A 12,274-nucleotide genomic window follows, 5' to 3' on the forward strand; every position below is an offset into this window, starting at 1 on the left:
TTCTGAATTCCTAGCTGATTTTTCAACAATGGAATTAAGCCCGTTTCCTGCCTGCACAGGTGAACATATGGATCACCCATAATAGTTCCAGAATTTCCACATGTGCAACAGGACAGATTCTGCACTGGAAGGTTAGCACAAGAAGCTGAATAAATATATAAATATCTGTCAAAACAGTAATGCAAAAATCATACTATTTTCAAAACTTTGTTAGATCAGGGTAAAAATAAAAATCATACATCTTCTCACATAAATGGAATTACATTATATATGTTCTATACATGGCCTGTTTTAAACACCAGCATTTAACATAATGCCTTCCACGTGTACAGAGTTGTACCTCTCTCGTCAGGATGGGTGAATACATTTGAAACTCAGCAGAATTTATTTAACCAACCTTTTACTGACCCTATTGACACAATCTTCCAATTTCCCTTCTGTTAACAGGTGCACTGTTCCTATGAGCATCCTGTACATACATATGCATGTAGATCTTACCTCTTTAGAGTAAACCCCTGGAAGTAGAATTCTTAGTTTGAATATTAAATTGCCAATATTCAACTATTTTTCCGTACCAAACTGCCAACAGTGCCACATACCAACCTGAAGGATACGAATATACTCATGGCTCTTAGTATAGCTGCCAACTCACTGGTTGTGACGACAAGGGTCCTCCCGCCTTGCCCGCTCCTCTCTCTGGTTTGCACACACCTTTACCTCCCTGTCTCCTGTCCCTGGGACACGGGTATGGATCAGCCATCGACATGGGCAAGGGGCGGTATCATGACTGCACCTGTATTTCTTTTAAAATACAGGTACTTGGTAGAATACTATAAAATCACACACAAAATGAAAGCAATTATTAGGATAAAGATACTTTAAGTGATGCTTTAGAATATTTTCAGGACTTCCTAAAAATGTGCCATATGACTTCACAACTATAAAAGATTAAAAAGGGTCAGGTTGAGGAAGAGAAAGTGCAGGAACAGGAGAAAGCAGAGGGTGGGGTGGAGGCGCACAGGAAGGAGAGGGACATGTCCTATCCTAGAAGGTGCCGCTCACACTTGTGTCGTGACCTGCAGATGGTAAATGCTGAATCCTCAGGAGCCTGGCGCTGCCTGAACGTCAAATAATGACGGGGTACGTGTATGGGAGACAATTCCACCTCATTTTTCGGGATAGGTAATACACCTATTTTAGTAGATGAGACCTTTAGGCGCAGGGAGACTCACAAAGCTGTTACACGCAGTGAGCACACGACAGTATGTGCGCTCCCTCTCAGGTCCCATAAAGACTTCAACAGAATGACACAGGCTGCAGTGAGAGATGTCCTATGAGTAAGAGAAAACTGGGGCCACACCAGCACATACTTTTAGTCAGAGACAGAAGCAAGGTCTCGTCAAAGGAAAAACTAGGACAGCTGGCAGCAGCGTGGAAGGAACAAGAACGCGGCTGACTGCGAGGTCAGCCTACGAGTTATGAAAGGGAGGGACTGCGAGCTAATGAACCCTGTATTGTGAATTCCAGAAATCTGTGTCACTAAATAGTCATAGAATTCCTCGGGGGGTGGATTTTTTTCAAAGAAATTATGCCAAAAGTGATAAAGATTATTTATAAGAGCGAGAAACCCAAGGCAAACGTATAAGTTAACTAAACTCTCTTGTCACCTCCTTCAGTCAAACACAAGGCTCATCAGACGGCTACGGAGGAGCTGGGAAAACACATACGAGGAGCAGTTTGTAAACTGGAAATCATCTCTGCAGTATGAGTGGGCCCCCAGCAATCTCAACTGGGATCTAAACATGACTTTTCTCTTTCCATTTTGCCAAACATAAACTCCCCCTCCCATACAAGTCTGTATCGAGGTAAACCTCCCAAGTTCCTATCTGGCCCCATACCTCACACTTCACATTTCCGATGGCACAAGAAAACAGACCCAATATCTGGAAACAGCATCCTTGGCTTCCTGCTCTCACAGCTTGGATCTTATAGGCAGGAATATCCAGTTTTGTCACATCGGGAAATAAAACGACCTACCTTCTTACCACCTTCCTCCTGAAGTTAGCCTACCTCTTCTCTTTCCCAACACTAGGCACCTGGACTGATGCAATCCACCTCTTTATTTTCATGTCCATTTGGGTAAGTCTCACAGACCTATCAAATCCACCCACTAAATGTGCTTTAATTAGAGCTTTATCTCCCCCATTTCTTGCCTACGTGGCTGGAGAGCCTCCTAACTTGCTTGCAGCCTTCTTAAGACCCATCTAGTCCATGACAGATGCTGCCATCACATCAGTGTGGTCTTATTTCACAACGACAAAAATTCTCATCAAGACATTTCACTAACTACATCCCTTAAATAGCTCTCCTTACTCTTTCCTCTGCAGGAGAAAACCTACAACCTTCCCTTTTCATGATGTGGGCTCTATCTCCTCTCCTGTTTCTTCTCAGGACTTTTTAGCTCAGGTTTAAATGCATCATGTTTCCTAAAGTACATCTCTTCTTCATCTACAAAGCTGGGGGCTCCTCACGTGACACTTTCCAGGAGAGCCACCTGGGTTCCGCACCTCCACGGAGTTAGCAGACCCTCCTGTGCACAGCCACATCCTCTGTGCTTCTCAACAACAGAGGACTGAGCACAAAGTACCTGTTCACAGGAGATCCTCACCCAGGTGAGGAATTTAGGGGGCAGACTATCTCGTTTATTTCCTCTGCATTCTTGACCCACAGCAGACATTTAATAAATATTTTTATTAAAACAAAGAATGACCAAGTGCACTTGACTGCAGAACATGTGTGTGAATGTCAGCTATTCCTCGGACTTGTTCTTTGTGAAAACTAACAAGCAATGTATACTTGGCCAATTTGTGTTGGTTCATTTACGCCACATGTGCTTATTGCTTAACTAATATTTGAAGGGGTAAAAAGCAAGTAACTCAGTGCAAAAAAGTCAATTCTGCCTTTATTGTGCAAACTGCTCTTGAGATTTTATGAATATAGTTGTCTCTGACAATAAATTCTACACCTGACCAATTTGTTGATATTCAAGCATGATAATTATACTTGAATTAAAGACAAACCAATGCTTGTGTCACTTAGGATTTACTGTCTCCACATTAAAGAAGTATCTTTTAGGATTTGCGCAAGCATACAAAAATTCAGTGTCAAAAATTCAAAACTCACTGGGTAAAAGTGTCTCACTGCCATACTGTGACAAATATACATTCTCCCAAATGTTAGGTTTTATCTAATTCTAAAATAAAACCAAGTAGGATCCAAAGACACAAAGAGAAAAGTATATTAAAGCACTCTCCTATACCTGTTGATAGAAGAAATTCAGAGTTGGCTTGTCTTCAGTAAACTGGTTTAGAAATCCTTTTGGCAAATAACGAATTCTCAATTCATATCTAAAAAATAATTCACAAAATAGAACAATTAGAAATAAGTAATTTTCTCAATTCATAATCTACAATTAACAGCATTACTGTGAGTATGCCATAACCAATTACCCTGAAATGTTATTTTAAAAATAAGCTAAAATACAATCAATTTTTAAGCATTAATTTTCAAACTTTTCAGCACAAAGACTGCACCTCAATGTCTAGAGCTCAATGATCCTGCAAGGAGACAGAGCAGGGAAGAAGCCCAGAAGGCACCCGGTCCTAGCACTCACTGTCCACCACGGGGCAGGAGAGGCACCTCCCCACGCTTCCCCCAGCAGCTGACCTGATGCGCATGGAATCACACAGAACGTACTCTTTCGTGTCTGGCCTTTGTTCATTCACTGGCATTCTTGTGAGACTCACCCAATCTAGCAGCTGACAGTCGCTCATAGCTGGAAAGTGCTGTATTGCATGAAATACCACATCACTGCTAAGGGTCATTTGAGTTATTCCTGCTTTTTTTGGCTATTATGAGGATACTGCTGTAAACACTCTTTATTTCTTCCTCTAAGAATAAAATAATTTAATTGTTCAGGAAGCCACGCTTCAAGAGTGGTCGAAACAAATTTCATCAGAATGCTCTCCCCATCTCTCTCTCTCTCTCATGCATGTCCTTTGGTGAACGTGTGTATGCACTCCTGTTGGGCACATGGGCTTGGACTGGGAGTATAACACACACACACCTGCGTTTACAGATGCCACCCGTCAGGGAGCTGAAGAAGCCATACCAGCATGGGGTGTTCTGGATCCTCTCCACCCCCACCTCTGCCCAGCATTTCTCTTTCATTGCACTCACTGATATTTACCGCGGTAAGTGTAGAGTGGGCTGGGAGCAGCCTCATCTGATAACTGGCCATTTTGGAAATCTCCTCTTGTGAAACATCTGTTTTTTTCTGAAGGGTTGTGGGTCCCCCCTCCCTAACCCCCAGCTGACCTGTAGGCCTGCCGGCCTTACATGTTCAGGGTGTGAGGCCATTGTGAGACTCCTATCCTCTACCACTCCAAGGCTTGTCTTTCACTTTCTGGATGCTTTCTTGTAAAAATTATTTTAAAAATCTTTTTATTTTAATGTTATCTTTTGAGGAAGAAAGTTCATAATTTTTATGCAGCCCTATTTATTCTTTTCCTTTTTAGGAAATTCTTGTAGTGTTTTGTTTATAAAATATTTGCCTACCCAAAGGTTACAGGAAGATCTATTTTTTCTAAAGTTTTATTTACTGATGTTTAAAAAAATGCAATAGTCTCACATAAGGAAAACATGCAAACAAAGTAGTAAATACAATTCTTTTGGTTCACTTAAGGGTGGAAAAAAATGCAAGGTACACATACACAAGTTCTGCTAAGATTTTTAAGTGTCCATCATCACTAAAACACACAACTGCCAAATGATTAGGTTCCCTTCTGCTTCTCCTCAGAACGAGGTCAACAATTTCCTGCAGGTATTCTATGTGGGGCGGTCATTTGTGGAAGCACACTAGAGTTCATTTATTTTGAACTGAGGACTTACCAGGCACTTTACATGCACTGTTTCTCCTAAGCCACATAACCGTCAGAGAACAGACGTGGAGTGAGTCACACTGAGCAGATTAGGAAGATGGTGCTCTGCAAGAAGCAGCAATCGGTCCCGAGGCTGCACGTTCGGGATCAAACAGGACACAGGAGGCTTTTGCTAGGAATGTTATCGCATTTAACGATAAGGAACAGACCCTGGATCAAACACTGGGCCCTGCTGTGACGAGCCAGCAGCCTGACGATGACGATGCCTCAATGGACACTTCATGGCTACTCTGGGCCTGACAGTGATGGTGATAAGGACGTGACCCTCAGCCTCCTTGTGGTCAGCAACGGCCCTGACTGAAGCAGGAAGAACGTGGGCGCTGGACCGGGGCCGCCTGGGCTGGGCCTGTGGCTCTGTGGCCCATCCACGGTCTGCCATCACCGCTCTGCGCCGTGGTGTCTTCACAAGGTTGTCGGGAGAAATAAATGAGCTAGTGAGCGCAGAACACCGAGCACACTCTGTGGCACACAGTGATCATGGGCTTCACGGCTTGCTTATGACATGAGCAGTTACTCCACAAATACTGATTCCAGCACCCAGACCAGCCAAGGTACTACCCCAGGGGGTGGGAAGACACCAGGGAATAAAACAGGCAAAGTGCCGACCCTCGAAAAGTTTATATACAATTTGTGGTGAAAGTCAGACAGCAAGTACACAAATATCCATGACGTGGCAGTAAATGCGACAAAGACAAATTAGCAAGGTAAGGGGAGTCACAGGGGATGAACTATATTCTGCACAGGGTAGCCGGCAGAGGACACTCTGATTCAGTGATACCTGAATGAAGATCTGAGGGGAGGAAAGGAGTCATTCAGTCATGTGCAGGGACAAGAGTTCCGATCTGATGGAAGAGAATGGGTGACGGCCCTGAGGCTAGAGAATGCACGGGAAGGGAAAAGCAGCTCGAGCCCACGGGAAGGCTACAGGACGAGGTAGGATCGGGAGGTGGCAGATCACGGAGGCCCCTGCCTGTCATGATGATGGGGCTCGGAGCACTGTGAGCACAGCAGGGTCGTCGCAGGAGGTACATTCCTCAGAGCAGGCAGGCGATAGTGTGTATGACAACAGGGACCAGGGGAAGCAGCAGGAGGCCCCGGCTGAGAAGTGATGACCCTGTTTTCACTGACAGGTAAAATGTTTCAGGGCATTACTGGGTAAGTGGCTCAAGGTCCCACAGGTGTCACGAGGCAGACGCCCCCCCCCCCCCCCCCCCCCCCCAGCGATTACATGCACTGATGCTGCGGAGCAAAACGAAACCGAGAGAGGGCCCTGCGGCTCGAAACCAGGGGACAGAAATGATCTGACTCCTGTGCAGGTAGGCAAGCTCTTCAGACCGTGAGGAGGATTCTGGCCCCCGCTTCAATCCGCAGTCTAGCCTATCTGCCCCCCAACAGCCCCGCTGAACTGCCCAAGGTTGCCTGGTCTAACCGCATTCCAACACGCCGGCTCAGTCCTTAAACCACGGCACCCAACCCCCATAGCCCACGGCCCACGAGTGCTGACACTCCCATGCCCCTCTCATCTCTGTCCCTGAAACTTAGTGCTCTCCTCACCCTTCTGTTACTATGTTACTATTCCAAGAGCCTGACGACATCCTGAAACACATTCCCACTATTCTGCTATATGCCATTCCATGGATTTCCGAATAGCAGCTAAATATAACATGCCCCAAATAAATATTCCTTCTGCTTCTTCTGAGTAATAACTTCCTATTAAGGCCACTGACACTAACCTCCTCAGTCTCACCACCCACAATGAGCCCGAAGATACCCATGAGCTAACCAACTAATGGCGGGGAGGAGTAGGAAGTGTTTGGACAAAGAATCTGTTAACCTTGATACACAGAAGGGTCAGCTAGCCAGTCTGCATGTAGCTAAACAAAGTACAACTTCCAGAAACAACACAGATGTCGTTTCTTGATGGGCCTTGCAAATAATGTGGTATGGACAGCTCTTTCTCACAACAGACTTCCATTTAAAAATCCTCAAAAGAAGGATGGAAACAGAAATTCATCATTAGGCAAAAATTATTAGCAGTAACAGCTGTAAGAAAGAATCATCAATGGTAATGAGACTATGGGTGAGAATACAATGAGAAACAGGCTATCTGCATAGTCTCAATATATATCCCCCCGGCAGGTATTTCTTAATTACAAAGGAGAAAACAGTTAACTCTACAGTGGAGAAACCTGGCCACCACCTTAAACCAAATGATCCAAGTTAAAAACACCTGTATGAAAGAGTCACATCATTATTACAGACTTCCTGACAAGATGCGCTGTGACGGGTTCAACAGCCTGGCTGTAGTATTCTTGCCAACAACACATAACCTCAGTATAACCATGAGAAAAACCCAGACCAACCCAAATTGAAGGACACGTTACAAATACCCAGCCAGTATTCTTCAAAAGTGTCAAGGTCATGAAGGACATAGACTAAGGAACTGTCCCAGATTAGGGAAGGCTTAAGGAGACAGTAAACAGTCACGTGGTATCCTGGACCAGGAAAGGGATGTTAAGTGGGACAACTGCAGATATTTGAGTAACATCTGTAAATCAGTTAATAGTACTGTATCAATGTTAAGTTCCTGGTTTCAATTACTGTACTATGTTTATTAAAGTTTCAACATTTTAGGGAAGCTAGGTGAAGGGAGCTCAGGACTTCTATGTACTATTCTTGCAACTTCTGATACATATTGAGAATAAAAAGAAATTCGCAGACTGATTGTTCCGTAACACCCTCCAGAACCGCTCTCCAACCAGCCTGGCCAGAGTCCGTCTGCAGCCACAGACCCACCAGAAACTGACAGAAACTGAACTATCTTCCTGCTGCTCATGTCTGGTGCAGAAGCCTCCAGTAAATGCTTAATTAACAGACCAGCAAACTGAGAGCCCATCCTCATTTTAAAGGCATCATTTCCAAATCTGTCCGAGTGCTCTCCTCCCGGAGAGGCTCTGGATGGTTTCCCTCTGGTCCTTTACTTATATGAGCCGTACTGTCTTACTCAACTGATGTGTTCCTAACAATATTCTTTTAGGTTCTTTTTTTTCTTCACTTTATAAAAGCTTATCATGCTAAATGCCATCTTCTGGGACTTACTTTTTTTTTTGAGGTAAAATTCACGTAACAAAAAAAAAAATAGCCTTTTTATAAAGTGTACAGTTCAGTGGTACTGAGTGTACTCACAATACTGTCCTGGGAGACTCATTTTGTCACGAGGTCACGTGGCTACGATTCATCCATACTGCCATCCACATGCCTACCGTTCGTTCATTTTCCCTTGCATGACAACCTTGCATCTCTAGCCCCAAAGAGAAACCTCAGAGTCTCTCAAGGACAGAATCTGAAGTGGAACTGCAGGATCTAGAGTGTGTGTAATGCCTCGATTTTCCAGCTGCTCACCAGATGGACTTACCCATTTACCTTCGCACCAGCAGGGCCGGCAAGAGCTTGTTGGAGCCACCACCTCTCTCTACTTTTTGCCACGTGGAGAGTGGCAGACGGATCTTGTGGTCCCGATTCCCATCTCCCCAATGGGCTAATGAAGCCAACAGCGGCTGCCTATGATTACTGGCCAGACTTGTTTTCTCTTTTATGACAATACCGTCGTGTCTCTGGCCCATTTAGTGAATTGTCTGCAATTTTCATATCAATCAGAAGAACTCTTGACACCATCTTTTGTTCATTACATATGTTGCGAATATCTCCTCTCAGCTGCAACTTGCTTCTGCACTTTTAAAAAAAATACACCTTTTTATACACAGAAGTTCATAATAAAGTCAAATCTGTTCTTTCCTTTTATAGTGAACATTTTGGGGGTATTAAATCTTCCTACTCCAGAACCAGAGACACATTCAACTCTATTTTCCATTAAACTTTTTTCTCACCTGATCCATCTCAAGTGGGTTTCTGTATATTACTTGAGGTAGGATCTAACTTTGTTGTTATTCTTCGCACAAGGACAGCCATTTATCAAACCAGCCCTTCGTTTCCCCACTGGCGAGTCATGAGGCCTCTGTAAGGTGTTGCCGGCCACAGTTACCACCACACTGTGTGCTGCAAGCCAGCTTACAGAGGTGTTTGAAGAGCTAAGGACTCCGGTGAGCAAGCTTCTATCTCAGGATTATTGGTAGTATCAACAGATCCTATAGCAGATAGTACACACAAAAAAAGATCTATGTTCAAAAACCTCCCGAGAATGGAAATTCACATCCAATTACTCTGGTGAGTCCTGGCACTTCCATTTGGGTAAGATCTGACTTTTCAGAACTAAAGCCAGGCGTGTGGCTGCCCTCACAGAGCCACCCCTGAACTGAGAAGATACCTGCTAGCGAGAGGAAAACATGACCTATCGTTCCGTTTCTTGTATGTATGTGTGTTACACCGGAGTAGAGAAGAAACAGCTGAGTACATGGACTCCACTCTCCACCCTCCACCCATGGAAACTAGGCTCTCCAGGAAGCTGGTAAGCCTCTCGGAACCACAGGGTTCTTACAAGTAAAACGGCAAAAGGTGAATATCCACCCACTTGATAAGACTATCATAATAAGAATTAATTTTGATAAAGTAAGCCAAGTGCTTCGCATGACGCCCGCCACATAGTAAGCAACGTGGGTTAGTGTGAACACACTGCTATGGACACACACTAGTGGAATGAATACACGTTACCATTCCATCATACTGTGTTGCCTCTTGGATTACTCTACACTTTCACTACCACTAATTCAATTTTTACTTAAAAAGTTTTTACTGGGTGCCTACCAGGCACAACTAACGAGAAACCAGGAACAGATCAGGGAGTAAGACCAAGTCCCTAAGGGAGGAAAGTCATCGGTGGGTTGGCAGTGGGCCCTACAGACAGAACGGTGGGAGGAGACCACAGAGAAAAGGGGACAGCGGAGCACTTGCCCTACCTGATGGGAGGTCCAAGCCATGCTGGAAATGGCAGAGGAGCACCTTCACCAAAGTCCCACCAGGTACAAAGACCCCAAGGAGCAATATGCTTGGCTTGTTCAAGAACCAGTAAGACAGCCATGTGGCTAGGGTGGAGCAGGTGGAAAGTTCTCCAAGATAAAAGTCTGTCTCATTCACCGGGCAAGAAAGCTGGCAGCAGAGAAGATCCTGACCCAGCAGCTCCGAAAAGGGAGCACAGAAATGTCAGAGCACGAGCCACTGGGGCACAGGAAGGGGAGCAAGAGTGAGAGGAGACGGGGCTGAGAGATGATCAGGACTCTGGAGTTGGCTGAAGGTATGATGAGGAGGTACTGGAAGCTTCTGCAGAAATGATTTATATATTTCATTGGATGTGTGTATTTTTAAAGACTCTTCAGAAAATCCTATGAGCTCTGTCTTAAAAAATCCTTGTACAACGGCTTCTCCCTCCTTCTATTACTGCTCCCCCAAGCCACCAGCTTTTAGGACTTTTGTCTGGGTTAGGCAGTAACTGGTTTATTGGTTTCCTGTATCTAGCCAATGCAAGTGTGATTTCAATGCCAAAGGCAGGTCTACAGAGAGAAGAAAGAGCAAAAAAGGTCACTGGGGCAGCCCCCAAATTTAAATGCTAAGCAGGGGAAGACAGTGAATGGTCAATAAAATACGATTGGGCAGGCAGGAAGCAAAGCGCAGAACGTCGTCCGGTAAGAAATGACTGACAGCGTCAGCTCCTGCAGGAAGGTGGACTGGAGGACGAACAGGAAGAGCCCATGAGAGGTGCAGAACAAGGCAGCACAGCCAGACCCTAAGCAAACTGTGAGTTTTACTTTGAACCATGAACTATTTAGGAAAGTGTTTTCAAACTAATTAACACACTGTCATGTGCAGGACTCCGTATTTCCACATTAAAAGGAATAGTGAAAAACATAATTTAAAAATTGCTTACTTACTATTGTTTGTTTTCTTTTTAATTATTAGGAGAGGTAAGTTTTATTCATTTATTATTATTTTTGCTTTATATATTTTGAGAAATGTCTTTAGGAACTTACGAGTTTAATAGTTCCATCTATTTCTACTCTTCATAAATTCTTGTGAAACGAGCCTGTTATTACTATGTGGTTGCCCTCCATATCCCTCAGAATGCTTTTCTGTTTTGAAACTTTTTAAATAGGATATTAATAAAGTAATACCAATCCCCTCGTCCCCCTGGTTAGTAGGTAGGAAAATTCTTCTTTCTTTCTATCCACCCATCCATCCATCCCTATCCATTTATCCATTCACCCATCTCTCTCTCTATCCATCCATCCTTCTATCCATCTCTCCATCCATCCATCCACCTACCATCATCCATCCTTCTATCCATCTACCCATCCATCCACCTGCCATCTATCCATCTTTCCTTCCTTCCATCCATCATCTCTATCCATCCATCCATCTTTCTATCCCTCTATCCATCCATCCCTTTCTCTCTGTATCTATCTATCCATCCATCTGTCCATCCATCCGTCCATCCACCCGCCCACCATCCATCTATCTAAATGAAGTTAAACAGAATAGAATGCCTCTGGATGAAAACCTTTGACTTCAGTGTACTGGTGAGGCTGGCTATGGTTTTGTGAAGTACATTTTTGACCTATATGTAAACAGTTCTGAGACACATATATGTGCATGCGTACTGAGTCTTAAGGTAAAATGTTTCTTCCTGTAAGTCACATAAAAATGTCTTCAACATCACTGTTTGAGATACCCGCCATAAAGAGCAGATAGCTGGCTTCTATTTTTTAATCACACACTAACAATCTCTGATCAGTTACTGTTAGTCTGCTTGAGTTTACTTCCAAAGTCTAGTCTGTGACTCCTCTTTGTCCTGCTTTCCAGTCCCTTCCTTCTCTCCTTGCTGTGTTTCCCTAACCCCTACTCACCCACCCACCTGTTTAGGTTATAAAATCTACTTCTTAATGTTTCATGGCTGTCCTAATATACAATTTTATTTTTTTATACATAATTTTAAAACATGGCTGACAGAGCTTTAATTCTGATCACCTCTCTTCTGACATGCATCCACTATTTGGGTTCTACTTCTTTAATATAAAAAATCAGTTCTTCTTGTTATTTGTTTTTAGAGCTAATGCTTATTTTTATCTACCCAATTTTGCATATGAAACCCTCTTTCGGAAATCACTTTCCTTTTTCCTGAAGTATATTTGTAGGAGGTTCCTTGGGTGGTAAACTCTCTGAGGAAAGTACCTCTGTCACCCTGCTCTTGAATGGTAACTGAATCTGACGAATAAATACAGGTTGCCAGGTACTTTTTCTCACCACTTGGAGAGAACTGTGGAGAA

At 43.8% G+C, this 12,274-nt stretch overlaps 1 protein-coding gene across 11 annotated transcripts in view; it reads right to left on the reverse strand.

Annotated features, from left to right (window-relative positions):
• Positions 1 to 12,274, reverse strand: part of PTK2 (protein tyrosine kinase 2) — a 234,875-nt gene that overhangs the window by 147,292 nt on the left and 75,309 nt on the right. For all 11 annotated transcript variants that reach the window (XM_021688823.1, XM_021688822.1, XM_044914687.1 and 8 more), the window contains one exon: positions 3,320 to 3,407. In XM_021688823.1, coding sequence (XP_021544498.1) covers positions 3,320 to 3,407 — 88 coding nt within the window. The remainder of the gene's footprint in view (positions 1 to 3,319; positions 3,408 to 12,274) is intronic.

This window comes from Neomonachus schauinslandi, chromosome 4 (assembly GCF_002201575.2).
Source record: "Neomonachus schauinslandi chromosome 4, ASM220157v2, whole genome shotgun sequence".
NCBI classification, from domain to species: Eukaryota; Metazoa; Chordata; class Mammalia; order Carnivora; family Phocidae; genus Neomonachus; species Neomonachus schauinslandi.